At 41.3% G+C, this 22,654-nt stretch overlaps 1 protein-coding gene across 1 annotated transcript in view; it reads left to right on the top strand.

Annotated features, from left to right (window-relative positions):
* The window catches only part of Atp7a (ATPase, Cu++ transporting, alpha polypeptide), a 122,433-nt gene extending 105,367 nt beyond the window's left edge, over positions 1-17,066 (top strand). Inside the window, exons 17-22 of the mRNA XM_013028901.1 lie at positions 3,131-3,277; positions 6,732-6,874; positions 9,576-9,779; positions 10,482-10,599; positions 12,299-12,401; positions 13,940-17,066. Coding sequence (XP_012884355.1) covers positions 3,131-3,277; positions 6,732-6,874; positions 9,576-9,779; positions 10,482-10,599; positions 12,299-12,401; positions 13,940-14,216 — 992 coding nt within the window. The 3' untranslated portion in view covers positions 14,217-17,066. The remainder of the gene's footprint in view (positions 1-3,130; positions 3,278-6,731; positions 6,875-9,575; positions 9,780-10,481; positions 10,600-12,298; positions 12,402-13,939) is intronic.
* The last annotated feature ends 5,588 nt before the right edge of the window (positions 17,067-22,654 follow it).

Below are 22,654 nucleotides of genomic sequence, written 5' to 3'. Positions count from 1 at the left end.
GGCTACTTCCAGTCTTTTCTGTTTATATGGTGCTGAGGAATTGAACCCAGGGCTTCATGCGTGCTAGGCAAGTACTCTACCACTAAGCCACACTCACACACTCACACACACACTCACTCTCTCTCTCTCTCTCTCTCTTGTATTTATTTATTTTTGTCGTGGGGCTTGAACTCTGGTCTTGGGCGCTGTCCCTCAGCTCTTCACCTCAAGACCAGCGCTCTACTGCTTGAGCCACAGCGCCACTTCCAGTTTTCTAGCAGAAGATAAGAGTCTCATGAACTTTTCTGCCCGGGCTGGCTTTGAACCGTTATCCTCAGATCTCAGCCTCCTGAGTAGCTAGGATTACAGGCGTGAACTACCGGTGCCTGGCTCCAACATATATATTTTTAATGTATATCTAAGAAATATTTAAGAAACCAACAAGTCGGGCTACTCAGGAGGCTGAGATTTGAGGATCACAATTCAAAGGCAGCCTGTGCAGGAAAATCCATGAGACTCTTATCTCCAATGAACCACCAGCAAACCAGAAGTGGAGTTGTGGCTCAAAATGGTAGAGTGCTAGCCTTGAGCACAAAAGCTTAGGGACAGTACATAAGCCCTGAGTTCAAGCCCCAAGACTGATGAAAACAAAACTAACAAAATGATATAATTTAAGTGTCATGCATGTTGTTATTGACAAAAATAAAATCATTTTGGTAGTTAAAGAAGGAGCAGGGTCAATATGTAGTAGAAGGGGCTGTGGGATGTAAGAATACAGAAAACACAGGTAGCCTGGGAGATGACTTGATTTTTGTTTTCTGGCATGAGAATGAAGGAGAAGTTAAGGACTGGAAAGGAGAGATTTGACATAGTCATCTAGAAGATACACAGAACTAGTAGACTAGTGAAGTGTAGTGAATAGTCACAGCATCAAAGCTTCACTTAAAGTCCATCATTCTGGGTGCCAGTGGCCCACACCTGTTGTAATCCTAGCTACTGAGGAGGCTGAGATCTGAGGATTGTGGTTCAAAGCCAGCCTAGGCAGGAAAGTCCGTGAGACTCTTTTTTTTTTGGTCATGGGGTTTGAACTCTGGGCCTGGGCACTGTCCCTCAGCTCTTCAGCTCAAGGCTAGCACTCAGTACTTGAGCCATAGCACCATTTCTGGTTTTCTGAGTGGTTTATTGGAGTCTCTGGACATCTGTCAGTCTAGTGCCTGGGACTAGGAATATCCTGAGGATCTGCCCCCTGCAATGACCTATTTAGGCCCAGACCAGCCTAGCTGCTGGACTCAATGCCACGTTTGTCCCTGTGATCGTGTCCTGTGTCCTGTCTCCTAGCTCTTCTCCAATCATCATGGCATCCTAATTCAGCTCAAGAGCTGAATTGGCTTGCTGGTATTGTTCGTTATTTCTTTCCTCTTTAGCATTTTCCTGGCTGTGTTATGTGTATTTGCATGCTTGCAGGCCTTTGTAACAACTGGTGGCCTGTAGCCTGTTAACTGTATAATAAAGACTCCAGTATTCTATATATTTTTTTTTCTAGGGCTGAGGACCGAACCCAGGGCCTTGCGCGCGCCGGGCGGGCGCCCTTCCGCTGGGCTAAATCCCCCAGCCGCTCTCTTTTTAAAAAATATATAATTTTTTAAAAGTCTCATGGACTTTCTTGCTCGGGCTGACTTTGACTAATGATCCTCAGATCTCAGCCTCTTGGATAGCTAGAATAATAGGCTTGAGCCACCCGGTGAGACTCTTATCTCTAATTAATCACAGAAAAACCTGGAAGTGGCTCTATGACTCAACTGGTAGAGCACAAGCCTTCAGCAAAAGGAACCCAGGGACAGTGCCCAGGCTCAAGAGTTCAAGCACCAGGACAGGATGTGTGTGTGTAGTCAGTCTTGACTCAGAGAGAAACATCAGTATGATTGCATGTTTACCCCTAACCACATTAGGCTACTGGTAGACAACAAGTAATTTTCAACTTAATTGAATTGCTATGTAATTGCAAATTGAATTAATGTTGCAACCAAATGGAATTGCGTATTCAGTTGCTTCTATTACTATGAAAGAACAAAGGAGAACCTTAAGAAGAAAGTGACATTTTATTTTTTGTGCCTGTCCTGGTGCTTGAACTCAGGGTCTGGGCACTGTCCCTGAGTTTTTGTGCTCAAGGCTAGCTAGCATTCTACCGCTTGAGCCACAGCTCCACTTATATCTCTTTTTTTTGGTAGTTAATTGGAGGTAAGAGATGGAGACTGCAGTCAAGACTTCAATGTATATCCTACAAAAATTTTTAAAAAGTGAAGGAAGGGTGGGATGGGAGGGATGGGAAAGAATGTTGAAAGGGGTGACACTGATCAAGATGAATTGTAGTCATAAACTGCCTTGTCAAATCGCAATTCCTTTGTGCAATTACTTAATAAAAAGTAAAATTAAAAAAGAGTCTTGGGGCTGGGAAGGTGGCTCAGTGGTAGAGCGTTTGCCTTGCATGCATGAGGCCCTGGGTTCGACTCCTTAGCACCACATAAGCAAAAAGAAAAAAGCCGGAAGTGGCGCTGTGGCTCAAGTGGTAGAGCGCTAGCCTTGAGCTGAAGAGCTGAGGGACAGCGCCCAGGCCCAGAGTTCAGGCCCCATGACCGGACCCAAAAAGAAAAAAAAAAAAGAGTCTTACAAAGATTTCCTGCTCAATCTAGCTTCAAACTGTGAATCTCAGATCTCGGCCTCCTTAGTAGCTAGGACTATAGGCATGAGCCACTGGGATCTAGCACTTTTGGTGTTTTCATTTTTTTAGTGGAGGTGGTCAACTGTAAATAAGAGTCTTAAAGATTTTCTTGCCTGTGCTGGTTCCAATCAATGATCCTCACATAGCAGCCTTCTGAGTAGTTAGGATTGCAGATATGAGCCACTGGCAGCCAGCAGAAAGTGACATCTGAACTGGTTCTTGAAGAACATGGGGACAGTGCTAAGGGCATTTCAGGTGAAGGCAGCTCTGTGTGCTCTGAGTCTGTTCCTAGAAAAGTTGAGAATCACAGTTATAGCTCATCTTTTACAAAAAAATACAATGTAGTGACTACAAGGTTAGATAGGAACTTGCCTTCATAGGGTGGCTGCAGGGGATAAAGGAGTTCAATGTTATTTCTGTGTTTTCTTTCAGATACTGTTAATACACAGCAGTACAAAGTCCTCATTGGCAATCGGGAGTGGATGATTAGAAATGGTCTTGTTATTAGTAATGATGTTGATGATTACATGATTGAACATGAAAGGAGAGGTCGGACTGCTGTATTGGTGGCAGTGGATGGTAAGATTTCCCATAGTGTGCTGTGACTCACTGTTGTGACCTGATATTGTTTAATGTGTATTTTGGACAGCCTTCTGAACTATGAAGGTTATTCAAAAGTAACTTGAATGCAAAGTGAAAATATTAGCAGCATATTCTGGGTCACAATTAGTTAAAACTTATCTTGCCAGGAGGTTGATACAAGATCTTGGATTCAAGGTGAGGCTGGGCTACATATAACAAGACCCTGTCTCAAAACAACAACAGCCAGACGAACGCCAGTGGCTCATGCCTGTAATCCTAGCTACTCAGGAGGTTGAAATCTGTGGATTGAGGTTCAAATACAGCCCGGGCAGGAAAGTCTGAGACTCTTATCTCCAAATAACCACTAGAAAACTAGAAGTAGTTCTGTGGCTCTGTGGTAGAGCACTCTCCTTGAGCTGAAGAGCTGAGGGTCAACGCCTAGGCCCAGAGTTCAAGCCCCAGGACTAACCTAAAAAGAAAAAACCCCCACAAAACAACAACAAAAACCCAGTTGGAATGGGGCTCCAAATTCAGTCTCCAGAACCACAAAAGAAAAAAAAAGCTCTTTAGAAATTCTTTTGTATATGCTTACCTGAATTATTTTCTTATTTATCTTGTTTTAAGTAAAAAAAAACTCCTTTTTTGATACTAAATTTAAACCAGATCCTGACACTTACTAAGCAGACTTTGTATCCATCTTCCAGTCCTGTTTTATATTGTTTGTCTTTTTTTTTTAATGCTACTGCTGGGCTTCAAACGCAGGACCTGGATACTGTCCCTCAGCTTTTTTGCTTAAGCCCAGTACTCTACTAAGAGTGTCGTGGACTTTCCTTCTGGCTTTCGAACCTTAATACTCAGATCTCAGTTTCCTGAGTAGCTAGGATTACAAGCCTGAGCCACCATCACCCACATCACATTAGTTGTTATTGAGATAGGGTCTCACTTTATGCCAGGGCCAGTTTGGACAAGAGTCCTCCTATTTATGCTTCCCCAAGAGGCTGGATGACTAGCATGAATTGCTGTGCCCAACCATTGTTCTTCCCCATAGCTGTTTAATAGGAATGTATTACCTTAACTATTGGTTGAGATGAAATCTCCTGAACTTCATTTTTTTTTTTTTTGCTTGGGCTATCCCTAAACTGTGATTCTCCAATCTCCACCTACCAAGTAACTAAAATTATAGACTTGAACCACTGTGCCTGGCAATTAAAAATCTAAAAGTAACTTGACATTAAAATAATAGGAGGGCTGGGAATGTGGCTTAGGGGTAGAGTGCTTGCCTAGCATGCATAAAGCTCTGGGTTTGATTCCTCAGTACCACATAAGCAGAAAAAGTTGGAAGTGGCACTGTGGCTCAAGAGGTAGATTGCTAGCCTTGAGCAAAAGCAGCTCAGAGACAGTGCCCAGGTCCTGAGCTCAAGCCCAGGACTGGCAAAATAATAATAATAATGATAACAACAACAACAATAATAAAAGAGTCAAAGCCAGGTGCCAGTGGTTCACACCTATAATCCTAGCTACTCAGAAGTCTGAGGTTCACAGTTCAAAACCAGCCTAGGCAAGAAAGTCAGTGAGACTCTATCTCCAGTTAACCATGAAGAAGTCAGAAGTGGAGCTATGGCTCAAGCAATATAGAGTGCCAGGTTTAAGCAAAAAAGCCTCAGGACATTGCCTAAACCTTGAGTTCAAGCCCCAGTACCACCACTGTCACCAAAAAACCCCCCAAACAAACCCTGCAGAGTAAAAATAGCATTCATTATTCTCATCCTAACACATTTTAATTTAATATACTTTGTTGTACAAGCCGGGCGCTGGTGGCTCACGCCTGTAATCCTAGCTACTCAGGAGGCTGAGATCTCAGGATCGAGGTTCAAAGCCAGTCCGGGCAGGAGAGACTGTGAGACTCCTATCTCCAATAAACCACCAGAAAACCGGAAGTGGCGCTGTAGCTCGAGTGGTAGAGCACTCGCCTTGAGCTGAAGAGCTGAGGGACAGTGCCCAGGCCCAGAGTTCAAGCTCCCACAGCCAACCAAAAAAAAAAAATATATATATATATATATAGTTGTATATAGATATATGATAAATATGATAGGTGTATATTATAAATATTATACATATGTGTATATAATCTCAGCACTTGGGAGGCTGAAGCAGGAGGATTGAGCATCAAGGCCAGCCTGGGCTACATAGCAAGAACCCTACCATCTCAAAAACAAAAAACCCAAATTAAAATTCCTTGTACATTGTTTCATTATGTTTTATTTTACTAAATTAAACTCAATATTTCATGTTTGCTTAGCTTGCTTGCTCACTGTTTGCACTCTACCACTTGAGCATACCTACAACCTTGTTTTTTTGCTGGCTATTTTGGAGTTAAAGACTATGGAGGACATTTCTTTTTGGCTAGTTTGAAATTCAGTCCTCTGGATCTCATTCTTCTGAGTAACTAGGATTGTAAACATGAGTCACCCATATCAGCTAATTAAATTTTTATTCTTATTAATTTTCACAGTTTTGGGTTTGGACCCAGGACCTAGGCAAGTGCTCTACCACTGAGCTACATCCCAAGTCCTTTAATTTTATTTTAATACTGTATCACTTACCATACTTACATATTTCACTGTTGTTGAATATGTGGAGTATTTGTAATATTATAGTATTATATAATACTACAATAAACATACTTGATGTCTTATGAGCTTTCATTTGTTAAGTTATTTCTTAAGGTAGATATCTAGTTGTGAACTTAATTCATTTATAATCCTTGCAAAGTATGAAGACAATATTTTCTGTGGCCTTTTGAAGTCAGTAAGAAATATAGACAATATTTTATTTTTGTTGAAATAAATACCTTTCAATAATTTTCCCTATATAAAATGTCAGTTTTATCTCCATTCATTCTTCTTTACCTTCAAAAGAAAAAAATATTAGTTTTCTTGTTAAATTTGCATTTAAATTATCTAGAAGTATTGTGGCTATTGGCAAAAGCCTATCTAAGAAAAGAAGTCTTTAGATATTTATTAAGGTGTCTCCCCCCAGCCTTTCTCTCTTGTGCGCATTTATTTTTGTGCCAGTCTTGGGGCTTGAACTGTGGGCCTGGGCACTATCCCTGATCTTTTGTCCTCCAGAATAGTTTGCTACCATTTCAGCTACACTTCCACTACTGGCTTTTCTTAGTAGTTAATTGAAGATAAGATTCTCTAGGCTTTATTGCCCAGCCGGCTTATCTCAGTCTCCTGAGTAGCAATGATTACAGATGTGAGCTACTAGCATCCAGCAGGGTCTTTCTTATTAGTTAGCAATGCTTTCACCAGTTACCCAGTAGAATTTTCATAACCAAATATGGAAATTTGTGCAAAACTTGTCAGGCTCAAGCCCTGAACTGCTTTTTTGTTATCTACCATATTGTTCTGCTTTCACCATATTCCAAGCCTTGCTGTTCCTTCATTAGATGAACTATGTGGCTTAATCGCCATCGCTGACACAGTGAAGCCCGAGGCAGAATTGGCTGTCCATATTCTGAAGTCTATGGGCTTAGAAGTAGTTTTGATGACTGGAGACAACAGCAAAACTGCTAGATCAATTGCTTCTCAGGTAAATGATACTTATTTCTTGTTAGGGTGAGGGGTGGGCATGTGGTAACTTCTAATTCTTTTTTTTTTTTTTTTGCCAGTCTTGGGGCTTTCACTCAGGGCCTGGGTGTTGACCTTTGATTGAGCCTCTTTGTTCTCAAGGCTAGAACTCTACTACTTGAGCCACAGCACCACTTCTAGCTTTTTCTTAGTTTATTGGAGTCGTACGGACTTTTTATAAGAGTCTTACGGACTTTCCTGCCTGGGCTGGCTTTGAACCCGTGATCCTTACGTCTCAGCCTCCTGAGTAGATAGGATTATAGGTGGGAACCGCCAGCGCCTGGCTAACCTCTAATTCTTCATGTATATTTTATTTCTTGTATTTAGATGCTAATAGATAATACTGTTTTCATTACCACTAAATAGTTATACCCGTTTCCTTAAAGAAGAATTAGCATACTGTGCTGGGAGGACTTTAGGATTTGGGTGTTACTGGTATAAGTAAAAAAAGGTATTTGCTTAGTTTGTGGGATGCTTGCATGATCCTATACACTGATGTCTGTTGCTATGTCCTTTGAAATGTTGCTTGTATTCTTCACCAGCCCAAGCTGGGTGCTCACCATCACGGAAAAAACTCCAAGCAGGTTCCTCTTTAGTTCATCTTGATCCCTGCCATAGGCCCATTTTCCTACAACATACCACATTTCTGCTCACTGCACATTTGCCTTGTTGCTAATATTTTTCAGTCTTTTTTTTTAAACTTTAGAATGCCTTTTCCCTTCTAGTAAATTGCACAAGGAATCTTTTTTTTTTGCTTGTCCTGGGACTTGAACTCAGGGCCTGGGCACTGTCCCTCAGCCTCTTTGTGCTCAAGGCTACTGCTCTACCACTTGAGCCACAGCATTATTTCCAGCTTTTTCTGAGTAGTTTATTAGAGATAAGTTTCACAGACTTTTCTGCCCTGGCTGGCTTTGAACACGATTATCATATCTCATACTGAGTAGGTAGGATTACAGGTGTGAGCCACTAGTACCTGGCTGCACAAGGAATCTTTATGAATACATTCTTATATAAAAACACAGATGGAACCAGGAACCTTTGGCTCACACCTATAATCTTAGCTACTTAGGATGCTGAGATCTGAGGACTGCAGTTTCCATTTCTTTTTTTTGGGGGGGGGGTCCTGTCGTGGGGCCTGAACTCTGGGCTTGGGCACTGTCCCTCAGCTCTTCAGCTCAAGGCTAGCGCTCTACCACTTGAGCCACAGCACCACTTCCGGCTTTTTTCTTTTTGCTTATGTGGTGCTAAGGAATTGAACCCAGGGCCTCATGCATGCAAGGCAAGCGCTCTACCACTGAGCCACCTTCCCAGCTGAGGACTGCAGTTTGAAGCCAGCCTAGACAGGAAAGTCTGTGAGACTCTTATCTCTAATAAACTACTCAAAAAATCTGGAAGTGGTACTGTGGCTCAAGTGGTAGACCATTAGCCTTGAGCACAAAGAAGCTAGGACAGCACCCAAGCCCAGAGTTCAGGCCCCAGGACCTGCAAAATCAAAAAACTCACTTTTTCATATGTGTGTGTATGTGTTCATATACAAATGTTTCATTCCTAGTATTTTCAACTTCAAATGGATAATTTTGTACAGATTATTCGGTAGCTTTATTTTTTATTTTTATGCTGATATTGGGGCTTAACCTCAGAATATGGGCACTGCTTATGAGCTTTTTTGCTCATGGCTACTGCTTTACCATATAAGACACAGTTCTACTTTTGGATTCTTGGTGATTAATTACAGATAAGAGTCTCATAGACTTTCCAGCCCAAGCTGGCTTCAAACCCTTATCTTTATATTTCAGCCTTCTGAGAAGCTAAGAGTACAGGAGGTGCATGCCACTGACACTCTGCTAGTAGTCTTATTTTTTTTAACGTAACAATATTCCCCAGCTTTGTTTACCTATAAGGTTATTTCATTCTTTCTACACTGCTGGATGGATTTTTATGGTATGGGTGTATCATAATTTGTTGGACCATTTTCCAGTGAGACATTTAGGTGGTTTTGACATTTTTGTGGTTGCAAGTAGGCAATAATTAATATCTCCCTTCTTGTACATGAAAAACTGTCTAAAATAGTTAAAAGTAGAATTGCTAGACCAAATGCTGCTAAATGTCCTCCAAAAATACAGTGTCAATTTTCACACTCAGCCACAGTGTACAAAAAGGTCATTCTTCCACATTATCACTGGATTTTGTTAGTCTCTTAAAATGTAGACACGTAGTAGATTAAGAAATGATAGCTCATCTGTGTGCTGGTGGCTCATGCCTGTAATCCTAGCTACTCAGGAGGCTGAGATCTGAGAATCATGGTTCAAAGCCAGCCAGGGCAGGGTAGTCCATGAAACTTTGATCTCCAATTAACCACCAAAAAGCCCAAAGTGGAGCTGTGGCTTAAGTGGAAAGGGCTAGCCTTGAGCAGAAAAAGCTCAGGGATAGCACTCAGGCCCTGAGTTCAAGCCCCAGTACTAGCACAAAAAAGGGAAGGAAGAGAGGTAGGGAGGAAGGGAAGGAGGGACAGAGAAGGAAGGAAAGGAAGGAAGGAAGAAAGGAAGGAAGGAAGGAAGGAAGGAAGGAAAGAGAAAAGAAAAGAAAAACGGATGGCTTGTTACTGTTCAGTTATGTTTCAGGTGCCCAGTCTTTCTTGAATTAAGCTTGTTTTCTTCATCTAGGTTGGGATTACCAAGGTGTTTGCTGAAGTTCTGCCTTCCCACAAAGTGGCTAAGGTGAAGCAACTTCAAGAGGAAGGCAAGCGGGTAGCAATGGTTGGAGATGGAATTAATGACTCCCCAGCTCTGGCCATGGCAAATGTTGGAATTGCCATTGGCACAGGCACAGATGTAGCCATCGAAGCAGCTGATGTGGTTTTGATAAGGGTAAGTCTTATAGCCTAATCTCTGAGGAGTATGAGACTTCCCACTGTAGTCAGTGACAGCTTTGTAACTGATTCTACTCCAATTCACATGTTTCTAGCTACAAAGAAGAGACGTTGTGTATGAAAAAGAGTATGAAAAAGTCTTAGGACTTCAATTCAGCAGTACAGATAAGAATCCCATGCTTGCTGGGCACTGGTGGCTCATGCTTATAATCTTAGTTACTCAGGAGGCTGAGATCTGAGGATCACATTTCAAAGCCAGCTCGGGCAGAAAAGTCCATGAGACTCTTGTGCCCAATTAACCTCCAGAAAACCAAAAGTGGTGCTGTGGCTTAAAGTGGTAGAGCACTAGCCTTGAATGAAAATGCTCAGGGACAGTGCCCAGGCCCTGAATTCAAGTACCATGACTGACAAAAAAAAAAAAGAAATACCAGGCTAACCATGTGAAGAATAAGAGTTAGAATGTATTTATAATATAATCATCTGGGACAAGTATTTGCCGAGGTTATGTTAATCAGCCAACAACCCTAAAAGTGTTTTCAGAATGCTGAGGAAAATTTCTGAGAATTTCTCTTAAGACTGATCAATGTTTTAGCAATATCTGAGATTTCAATGAGTTCACATATTCCCCTAAAGTACACAAAAGTCCTCAAGGTTCCTATAAAGGTGGAGTCATTAATACCACAAATATTTCTGTTCTCAGAATGATCTTCTGGATGTTGTGGCGAGTATTGACTTATCAAGAAAGACTGTCAAGAGAATTCGGATAAATTTTGTCTTTGCTCTAATTTATAATCTGATTGGAATTCCCATAGCTGCTGGTATGTGACTCATAACCCTTATTGTTTTGTTCACTGAAGTCATGAGAAGCAAATCATATTGGAAGTGTTCATTTTCATTTGAGATTTTTTTTTTGGGGGGGGGGTCTGGTCGTGGGTCCTGAACTCTGGGCCTGGGCGCTGTCCCTCAGCTCTTCAGCTCAAGGCTAGCGCTCTACCACCTGAGCCACAGCGCCACTTCTGGTTTTCTGGTGGTTTATTGGAGATAGGAGTCTCACACTCTCTCCTGCCCAGGCTGGCTTTGAACCGAGATCCTCAGATCTCAGCCTCCTGAGTAGCTAGGATCACAGGCGTGAGCCACCAGCGCCCGGAGTCCGTGAGACTCTTATCTCCAATAAACCACCAGAAAACCAGAAGTGGCACTGTGGCTAAAGTGGTAGAGCACTCATCTTGAGCTGAAGAGCTGAGGGACAGCGCCCAGGCCCAGAGTTCAAGCCCCACGACCGACAAAAAAAAAAAAAAACAGTCTAAATCTAGTAAGACTCATTGGTGGACCAAGTGGTTTTTTTGGTTGTTATGGTCTGTTGTTTTTGTGTGAGTACTGTGGCTTGAACTCAGGCCCAAGGTGCTATTCCTGAGCTTCTTTGTGCTCAAGGATAGTGCTCTACCACTTGTGCCACAGCACCAGTTCTGGCTTTTTCTGAATAGTTAATTGGAAATAAGAGTCTCATAACCTTTACTTTCCAGGCTGACTTCAAACCACGATCCTTGGATCTCAGCCTGAGTAGCTAGGAATACAGTCATCACCCACCAGTGCCCAGCCACCACGTGATTTTTTAAAATTTTATTGTTTTTGTTTTTTGAGACAGTCTCCCTATGTACTCCAGTCTGGCCTTGAATTCATGCTGTGTAATCCAGACTGCCCTTCGAACTTGCTGTGTACCTAGCCTGGCCTTCAACTCTCAGTACTCCTGAGCCTCCTGAGTACAAACCATACTCAGCTGAACAAGTGACTTTTAAAGAAATTATACAAGTAATATATGATTATTGTAGAAAAATAGAAATGTCCAGATGAACTTATAAAATTCAACGTACAAGAATTACCAGCTAGGCACGGGTGGCTTATGCCTATACTCTTCACTACTTAAGAGTCTGAAACCTGGAAGATCATGATTTAAAGCCAGCTAAGGCAGAAAAGTCTGAGAGACTTCATTTCTAATTAACTAGCAAAAAACTGGATTAGATACATGGCTCAAGTGGTTGAGTACGAGCCACAAGCAAGCAAGCTCAGAACACAGCACCGAGTTCAATCTCCTAAACTATAAAAAAAAAGAAAGGAAAAAGTACAAGAAGCCCATTATATGAGCAAATATTAAAATGCCAAAACCATGTATGGATGAGTTTGTAGAACATGAACTCCTGTATACTGTTGGTAGAATTGTGAATTGCTCTGGTTGCTTTTTGGGAACTGAGGGATTACATGTGCACTGAACATGTAATCACATTATTGTGATTTGGCAGTTTCACCCCTAGCATACACCCTAGAGAAATTCTAAAAATGTAGGTTTAGAGAGATGCATACCAGAATGTTTATGGCTGTACTTTATTAGTGGAAAAATTGGCAGCAACACACATCTCAACCAAGAGAATAAAATACTGAAGAAATTATTTGTTTACATTAGAAAGACACTGATCATTCTTTAATACTGCTTACTCTAGCTAATCCAAGCTTGTTTCCTAGGAGTTTTTATGCCCATTGGTTTGGTTTTGCAACCCTGGATGGGATCTGCAGCAATGGCCGCATCATCTGTTTCTGTGGTTCTTTCTTCTCTCTTCCTCAAACTGTGAGTATGATGATTTGCTCATGTTGCTAATTTTTTGGAGACAGGATTGCACTGTGTACCCCAGGCTGGCCTCAAACTCAATTCTGCCTCAGCCTTCCCAAGTGCTGGAATTATAGGCCTGTGCCACCAGGCTCAGCTTTTATATGCTTTATTCATCCACAATTGGACTTGGTGTATTTTATTTTTGTTTTGATTAATAATAAGTCCATATTGGGAATTGGTGGCTCACACCTTTAATCCTAACTGTTCAGGAGGTTGATATCTGAGAATCATGGTTTGAAGACAGCATGGGCAGGAAAGTATATAAGACTCTTAATTCCAATTAACCACCAAAAAGAAAGAAGTGGAGGTGTGGTTCAAATGGTAGAGCCCAAGCCTTCAGCAAAAGAGGCTCAGGTTCAGCCCCTAGGCCCTGAGTTCAGTCCCTAGGACTAAAACAGTAAGCCCAAACAATTATTATGAGTGATTGTTAGCTCCTGACAACAATTGAGCTATGTGGTTGTCCTCCCATATAGTTTATGCATAGCTACCACAACAGTAAGTGAGCAGCATCTTTTCCTCTGGCTCTAAGAAGTAGGATTTCTTTTTCTTTCTTTCCTCCTCCTTCTTTTTTTTTTTGGTTGGTCTTGGGGCTTGAACTCTGGGCCTGGGCGCTGTCCCTCAGCTCTTCAGCTCAAGATGAGTGCTCTACCACTTTAGCCACAGTGCCACTTCTGGTTTTCTGGTGGTTTATTGGAGATAAGAGTCTCACGGACTCCGGGCGCTGGTGGCTCACGCCTGTGATCCTAGCTACTCAGGAGGCTGAGATCTGAGGATCTCGGTTCAAAGCCAGCCTGGGCAGGAGAGAGTGTGAGACTCCTATCTCCAATAAACCACCAGAAAACCAGAAGTGGCGCTGTAGCTCAAGTGGTAGAGCGCTCGCCTTGAGCTGAAGAGCTGAGGGACAGCGCCCAGGCCCAGAGTTCAAGCCCCACGACCAACTAAAAAAAAAAAGTCTCACGGACTTTCTTGCCCAGGCTGGCTTTGAACCGTGATCCTCAGATGTCAGCCTCCTGAGTAGCTAGGATTATAGGCGTGAGCCACCGGCACCTGGCTGAGAAGTAGGATTTCTGTTGTGTGTTTTTTTGTTAGTGGTGGTAGTGGTGGTCATGGGGCTTGGAGTATGAGCCTGCGCACTGTCTGGGTTTTTTTGCTCAAGGCTGGTGCTCTACCACTTTGAGTCACAGTGCCACCAGTTTTCTGGTGGTTAATTGGAGATAAGAATCTCATGGACTTTTTTGCCTGGGCTGGCTTTCAACCCTAATCCTCAGATTTCAGCCTCCTGAGGAGCTAGGATTACAGACGTGAGCCATTGGCATCTGACTGAGAAGTAGGATTTCAGATCATTGCAACTCCACACAATACATTTCAAGCTATTTCCCTCATAGTGACCACCTTTCTTCATTTCATCGCGGACAAATCTTTTTCATTTGTACGTACAGCAAGCATATGTTTCACATTTGCTTTGTTTAAACTAGTGTCCTTTTACATGTGCCCAGATACCGGAAACCAACTTATGAGAACTATGTACTGCCTGCCCGGAGCCAATTAGGACAGAAGAGCCCTTCGGAAATCAGCATTCACGTTGGGATAGATGACGCCTCAAGAAATTCTCCTAAACTGGGTTTACTGGACCGGATTGTTAATTACAGCAGAGCCTCCATAAACTCACTACTGTCTGATAAACGTTCCCTAAACAGCGTGGGGACGAGTGAAGCAGACAAGCACTCCCTTCTGGTGGGGGACTTCAGGGAAGATGACGACACCACGTTATAGAAAGCACCAGAGGAGGCTGCTGTTGAAATTGTTAATGCACTGACATTCAGCACATCATCTTGGATTTTCAAACTCTTATGGAAAGACTTTATGTTGGTTTCTGGCTCTTATATAACAGAATCAATTTTGATTGCGATTGTTACATGGTGGGGAAATATCACCATCAGGACACAAGTTCTGAACCTAGCTTTATCAAAATGAGTGACCAGCATGTTTTGTTTTCACTAATGACAGACTAAGGGTAGAGCAGTGCAATTGAAAACAAGATCTTCCATGAGAGATTGCCCAGTGGCTGCTAAGGTAATAGATTCTTTTTTCTTCTTGACCAAAATAAAATAAAAAGCCCAAAGACAGGGTTTTTTGAAATCTGAAGATTTGAAAGAATAACCTTAGGGATATTCTTGAGCCTGTATCCCTGCCCACTGGAGCAATGCCTTTGAAAGCACTGTTGAAAACATAGTTTTAGAAGGGAAGTAGTTAAAACTGTTAGAAAGTAGATGTGCCTTATTTATTGTAGGATTTCTTTCCATTTTATTCTTCCTGTGTCCTTGATCTTGCAGTTTCTTAAGATGTTGTCTTTTGTTATCTTCCTTCAAGTGAGCCAAGTTAGATGTTTTTTTTCATTGATTAAAAATAACTGACAGTAATCACTCCAGAGACTGAGGCAGAAAGATCATGAGTTTGAGGCTAGCCTAGGCTATTGAGCAACACCCTGCCTCAAAAGAACATATAAACAGAACCCCTCAAAACTGACCATGTGTCCAGTATCTTTTCCTTTTTTTAACATTTTTGCAGCTCCAAAGATTTTAAGGATCTGAAGGGTTCCTTGCCTCCCATATTTCATTGTTGTAAAGATTTATCAGTGTTCCTCTAATCTTCCCTACCTTTGCGCTAGCTTTTGCTTCACTCCTGCTGAGTTCAAGTCTAAGTTATTTTTAGTGTTGTCTGTCCATCGGTTTCACTCCAGAAAGTTAACACTTTAAGCCTCTTTCACTCAAAAAGACTTTTAAAAATCAACACTACTATCTTTAACATATACAAGTTATATAAAATTAACCTGAATTCACTAAATTTTAATCTTTTTAGATAGAACATAATCACCTAGTTAGTATATATGATTTAGTAGATTACTTGTCAAAATGACATTTTAAAATAATAAACAAAAAGTTGCTTTTTACCAAAAACAAAGCCCAGTAAATTGTAACACAAAAATTAGAATTTTCACAGATTTTGATACGTTATAGGCAAATAATAGATTCTCTCTTGTTAAAAAAACATTTGCACTTGCCTAGTTTGTAAGGTTGGCAAATTTAAGGACTTGTGACTTCCAGTTGCCATTATGGATTTAGAAATTTCCCCGTGAATGCTGGGAAGCCAGTACAGTGGATGGAGATAGTACTTCAATGACTAGTTGCATTTCCTTGTTAAGCCAAAGGAGTTCATATACAGACCATGTAAATGAAGAGGGTCCTGAGAAAATTCCTAACATTTTCTTTCCATTGCTATACATTAAGTTACTAGCACTATACATAACATAGAATTTATAAATTTATGTTTTTTTTGACATTAGTACTAAATATAAAAACAAAGATTTTTCCAGGGAAGAGTCTAGAATCAGCTGGGAGGAATGGGACTCTTCCTTTTGTACCCCTTTTCTCTTTATACAAGTACCCCACATTTACAACATTCCATGCTGTCTCTTCAGATTTGGAAAGGGTTTGATTTCTATCTTAGCTATCTTAAGGAGAGAACTGAAACTTTTTGATGAAGGTGCTATTAATCTAGAAAGGCAAACCTATTTTAATAACGCACGAATGAGTATATATGTTTAGGCTCTTTTTTAGAGCAGTGCCTATGCCATCTTCCATACTTGCAGCTGGAGTTTTAATGTTTGGTTGTTAACTGAATTCCAATAGCCCATCACAACAGAACTCCTTTTTTTTCTAGGAAAAAAAAACAAGTACTATTCCAAATGTTAATAGATTTTTTTCTCTCACTCTGGAGCCATTGAGGAAAGGAGCCGCTCTCTCCTTTCCTACTTTATTCCTTTTCCCTTCTTGCATCCTCCTCCTTTCCTCTTGGCTCTATATACATATCATAGGACAGTAAAAGTAGTAGCTTATAGTTGGGAATAATTGAAGAACATCTTATTTCTTACAAGAACAGAAAACTGCTGTTTAGAAGCAGTCCAGGTAGGGTTGTAGTTCCAGTGGTAGAATGCTTATCTAGCTAGCCAGAGGCCCTGAGTTCAAACCCAGTATACCAAAAAACTAAGCAGCAAGGAAAAAAAATACTTAGAGGCCTACTTTATTGAATAGCCATACTTGAATTTTCTACCACAGCCTCTTGTAATCTTGAACTCTCATTAGCTTCACAGAGAAGCTGTATTTACAGCTTTCAATTAGTAAGTAGCTTTAAGGAACTAGTTACTAGTAAGAACAAGTTTTATCAATACACATCTATGTATGTTTATTCATATACTCATACATATGCGTATTTGTACACACATACACCCACATTACCATATAGAAAGAAAATAGATGTATATGGAAGATGGTTTGCATCTTTTAAAATGATTTGAATTTTCATCCGTCCTCTGACTTCACAGCACCCCTGCCCTCTGTCTGGAGATAAGAAGGACTTAGATATCCAGGGCTGGTGCAGACTCAGCCATGAGGCACTTTTCACTTAAATATCCAAAGAGGCCTTTTGAATTTCAAAGATTGCAATGTCACTAAAGCACTTAGTGTATAGTCTAAGGAAAGTATGGGGCTGTGAAAGTGGCTTAGTGGTAGAATGCTTGCCTAGCATCCATGAAGCTCTGGGTTTGCTTCCTCAGTACCACATAAACAGAAAAACCCGGAAGTGGCACTGTGGCTCCAGTGGTAGAGAGCTAGCCTTGAGCAAAAGAAGCTCAGGGACCGTGCCCAGACCCTGAGTTCAAGCCCCAGGACTGGCAAAAAAAAGTATGGCTGTCAGTCATGGAAATAGAAATGTTATTTTCCTAGTTTAGGATGAGCATTTTAGGAAGTTAAATTTGATGCCTTGTGAACAAATAGTTTTATATTGTGCTTTAATTTTTTAAAAAATATTCTTTATTCAAAATACAGAGTGCTGAAAATAATACCATGAATGTTTCCAAAAATTGAGGTGTGCATATCTTTTCTGGACACAGCTTAAAATCAAAAATGTATAAGAAAGGATTTTTTCCATTACTTTAAAATAATTTTTCTTAATATTTATTTTACTCTATTTTGTTACTTTCTTTGGGTGAGACATCTGGTTACTGGTTATTAAAATATAAAAAAGATATTCTTGGTATTGATCCTTTTGTTTTTTCTATATATTTTAAAACTTATTTCTTTACCAAATATGAAAATATAGATTCATGCCAAATTACCCACTTTTACTTTTAAAGTCCCTCTCTGGGTCTGCGAAACAAGATAAAGCACAAAGCATGATTTTTTTTTTAATGTGTGTGTGCCAGTACTGGGTCTTGAACTGAGGCCAAGGCACTCTAATTTTTTTTTTCCTCAAGGCTGATGCTGCACCACTTGAGCTACAGCTCCACTTGGGCTTTTTGCTGGTTAACTGGAGAAAAGAGTCTCATGAACTTTTTTTGCCTCGTCTGGCTTTGAACTGTAATCATCAGATAATAGCTACCTCAGTAGCTAGGATTACAGGCATGAGCCACCAGCACCCAGCCAAAGCATGAATTCTTGTCTTTAAATCAAAATATCTTCATTAATGGCATGAATAAGAAATGCCTCTTATAGCTAAAAACCAGGTGTCTCAACCTTATCTTTTTAGTTAGAAAATATTTAGTGAAATATTAAGACATTGATTGTTTGGTACCCAAAATAGCAGTGGGCAACATTGTGCAATGTTCATCCGCAGTCAAGATAGTTTGTTTTCTCTAAGCATGTCATTGATCATACTTCTGCCAAGGATGTGCCTTCAACTTTATAATTACAGTGTTGTAAAAAAAAATGCCTTGTTCACATCTCTTTTGTTAAATTGTCTGATTCCTATCTAACCCTCGGTTGCAGACTACCCTTATGTCTTTAGGTTTTTCTTCAATTGTGAATGTGAGCTATGGCAGGACTGGTAGCTGCCCGCACATCTGGTAAGGTTGGGAAGGAAGAAACTTATTCCTTCACACTCAACTCAACCTGCCATATCATTTAGTGAGGGACAAAGGAAGGAATATAACCTCTTCTTGATGTGTAGCATCTAACATATTTTCTTTTTGGTGCTAATATTGGGATTTGAACTCAGGACCTGCATGACGTCCCTAAACTTTTATGCTCAAGGCTAGCACTCTACCACTTGAACCACAGCTCCACTTCTGCCTTTTTTGGTAATTAATTAGAAATAAGATTCTCACAGATACTTTTCCCTGTGCTGGTTTTGAACTGTAATCCTCAGTGCTCAGCATCCTGAGTAGAATTAGAGATATGAGCCACTGGTGTGTCTGGCTCTAATACATTCTTAATATGTCTGTCCCAAGTAAGCTTGACAGATGACCCAAGCCCTTCTTGCTTTGGGGAGCCCTATTGCAGTTTGAAGCTCCCAGCCAACACACATTCCCATGTACAACATAATTTGAATTAAAGGGTTTTAAGCTCATTTATGAAGAAAAACTAAGCTCCCTTTCCATCCATATCCATGAAGTTATGCAGAATGGTAAGGTAGGAGTACCTTGAGGCCAGCTCTCTCTTTTCTTGGTGTCCTGACATGGAAGGGGTGTGGTGACAGCACTATCAACATCACAGCCAGTGAGGTTTCTAAACCTTCCAGATGAGGTAGCTAACAAAAGCTTTCCTGTGTGGGAGTGCTTTCTAGCTTACAGCCTCGAAGGCCTTAGTAGAATTCAGAGAGCAGAAAAATACTGTTTTTCACAGATTTGTGGAGGATCTGCCTGTGTCCCTTACAGATTTGTGTTCATAAGTGTTCAGCTGGTGAAGGTGACTAAGAGACACAGGCAAAGTTCTCAAAGATGAGGTTTAAAATGAGGTTAGTGCTGGGTGCTGATAGTTCACACCTGAGATCTGATCATCTCAGGCTGAGATCTGATGATCCAGGTTTGAAACCAGCCCTGGCAGGAAAGTCCATGAGACTCTTATTATCATTTAACCGCCAAAAACTAAAAATGGATCTGTGGCCCAAATTGTAGAGCAGTAACCTTGAACTAAAAAGCTAAGGGATAGCACCAGGGCCCTGAGATCAAGCCCCAGGTACAATACACAATAAAGTGACCTTGCTAATAGGAAGAATGTCAAGGAATTTAATTATACAGGTGATGTACAGAGGAGTTACAGTTACATAAGCCAGGTTAAAAATACATTTTTTTAATTTTTTTTTTATTTTTGTCGGTTGTGGGGCCTGAACTCTGGGCCTGGGCCCTGTCCCTCAGCTCTTCAGCTGAAGGCTAGCGCTCTACCATTTGAGCCACAGCGCCACTTCCAGCTTTTTCTGCTTATGTGGTGCTGAGGAATCCAATCCAGGGCCTCATGCATGCAAGGCAAGCACTCTACCACTGAGCCACCTTCCCAGCCTAAAAATACATTTTTTGGACAGTGTCATCTCTTCCGTCACTCTCTCCCCATTTTTCTTCCCATCCATGCCCACAGTTCAAGAGATCTTGAACAGTTCCACAGCTAATTGTCAACCTGGAAGAGTTTGAAATTCAGTAAGTAGTCTGGCATTCTGTGTCCTTAAGTGTTTTATAGCCCTCCTGCCACCCCAGGCCTGCCTAGCAACTGAAGGGCTACAATTCCTTCAAAATTCTCACTCAAAAGTCCAGTTTTCCCAGGTGCTGTTTCCTCATGTTTATAATCCTTGCTACTCAAGAAGCTGAGATCTGACAATCACAATTCAAAGCCAGCCCAGTCAGGAAAGTCTGCAAGACTCATCTCCAATTAACTACAAAAAGCTGGAAGCGGAACTGTGGCTCAAAGTGGTAGATTGTTAGCCGTAAGCACAAAAGCTCAGGAATAGCACCCAGGCCTTGAGTTCAAGCCCTGCCCCTACCCCCAAAAAGGTCCAATTTTGTCACTATGATGATTTTCACCAAATATAAAAGAAAAGTGAGATTAACTCAGGTTCTCCTTATATGCCAGTGGCCTTTAGAACTTGCCACATTTTATATAATTTGAAAAAGAATGCTTTTTGCCCAAATGACTAGTGAAATTTAAAAAAACAACTACCAGACAGCTAGGCGCTGGTGGCTCATACCTATAATCCTAAATCCTCAGGAGGCTGAGATCTGAAGATTGAGGTTCAAAACCATCATGGGCAGGAAAAGTCTGTGAGACTTTCTACTAAACTACCAAAAAGCCAGAAGCCATGCTATGGCTCAAGTGGTAGAGCACTAGCCTTGATCAAGAAAGGTCAGAGACAGCACCCAGGATCAGCTCTCTATGTTCTTGTTTTTACAGCTTTTGCATCTAGTCTTGGGCACTGATGACTATTTTTTTCTTTATTATTGCAGGTCCTGGGGCTTGAACTCAAGGCCTTGGCACTATCCCCAAGCCTTCTAGTGCTCAAGGCTAGTGCTCTATCACTTGAACCACAGTGCCACTTATGGCTTTTTCTGAATAGTTTATTAAAGGTGAGTCTTACAGACTTTCCTGCCTGGGCTGGTTTCAAACCATGATCCTTAGATCTCAGCCTCCTGAGTAGCTAGGATTATAGGCATGAGCCACCAGTGCTCGGCCTTCTTTTCTTTTCTTTTTTTTTTTTTAAATATTACTGAGACAGTCATAGTTTCTTTATTTTTTTATTTTATTTTTTTTTTTGCTGGTCGTGGGGCTTGAACTCTGGGCCTGGGCGCTGTCCCTCAGCTCTTCAGCTCAAGGCGAGCGCTCTACCACTTGAGCTACAGCATCACTTCCGGTTTTCTGGTTTATTGGAGATAGGAGTCTCACGGTCTTTCCTGCCCGGGTTGGCTTTGAACCTCGATCCTCAGATCTCAGCCTCCTGAGTAGCTAGGATTACAGGCGTGAGCCACCAGCTCCTGGCTTCATAATTTCCCATAGTAATGAAAGGGTATGATTTTGGAGTTCCACCCCATCTCTGCAAAATACCAGTTCTGCCATTTATTAATTGTGCGGGTAACTGTCATATTGCTGAGGGAACAAATTACAACAAACTTAGGGAGTTAAAACTACTCTACTGGGCTGGGAAGGTGGTCAGTGGTAGAGCTCTTGCTTTGCATTCATGAGGCCCTGGGTTCAATTCCTCAGCACCACATAAGCAAAAAGAAAAAAGCCGGAAGTGGTGCTGTGGCTCAAGTGGTAGAGCGCTAGCCTTGAGCTGAAGAGCTGAGGGACAGTGCCCAGGCCCAGAGTTCAGGCCCCAGGACCGGACCCCCCCCCCAAAAAAAACTACTCTATTTCAGGCTGGTACTGGTGGCTCACACCTATAAATGTAGCTACTCAGGAGGCTGAGCTCTGAGGATTGAAGTTCAAAGCCAGCCTAGGTAGGAAAGTTGGTGAGACTGTTATCTCCAATTAACTACCAGAAAACTGGAAGTGATGCTGTGGCTCAAAGTGGTAGAGTGCTAGCCTTAAGCAAAAAAGCTCAAGGACAGTGACTAGGCCCTGAGTTCAAGCCCCACAACCCTCCCCCCAACTGTTTCTTACTGTGAAGGTTAAAGGTCTGAAATGGGTGTCAGAAATAAAATCATAGTGTTAGCAGAGCTGGGATCCTACCAAAGGGCCTAAGGGAGATTCTAGTTCCTTGATGGATTGGCTTCTACACCATTCCTTGGCTCATGAATCTGTTGTGAAATTACTCCAACTTCTTATGCCATCATCACATTTTCTACTATTACCTCACACTTATTACCTTCTGTTTTTACTGACCTGTAGGATTACATTGAATTTACTCAGATAATTTGAGGTAACTTTCCCACATCCAGATCTATGACAAAGTCATAGTCCTCCAAAGTCTCCTTAGAGCCTAGGCACTTAGGGCCTAGGCACTGAGTTCAAACACCACAACTGATGGGGGGAGGAGGAGAGACAAACAAAATTTTTATTATCACCTGTAGAGGGCAGAGAGTTCTATTAATCTCTTGTATGACAAACATCACGTTTGTTGATAATTTTTTTGTTTTTATTAGCGAATATAAAGTATACAAAGAGGTTTCATTGTGATTTTTCCTCTCTCCCTTTCTATTTCTCTTTTTTCTTCCCCTTCTTTTCTTTCTTTCTCTCCTTTCCTTCCCTTCTCTTTCTCTTCTTTCCTGTCTTTCTCTTCTTTCTTTCTTTTTCTTTCTTTCCTTCTTTCTTCCTCCCTCCCTCCCTCCCTCCCTCCCTCCCTCCCTCCCTCTCTCTCTTTCTTTCTTTCTTTCTTTCTTTCTTTCTTTCTTTCTTTCTTTCTTTCTTTCTTTCTTTCTTTCTTCTTTCTTTCTCTCTCTTTCTCTTTTTCTT

The sequence above is a fragment of the Dipodomys ordii genome, unplaced genomic scaffold, assembly GCF_000151885.1.
Source record: "Dipodomys ordii isolate 6190 unplaced genomic scaffold, Dord_2.0 Scaffold116, whole genome shotgun sequence".
Lineage (NCBI taxonomy): Eukaryota > Metazoa > Chordata > Mammalia > Rodentia > Heteromyidae > Dipodomys > Dipodomys ordii.
This window is presented reverse-complemented; position numbering and strand designations above follow the sequence as displayed.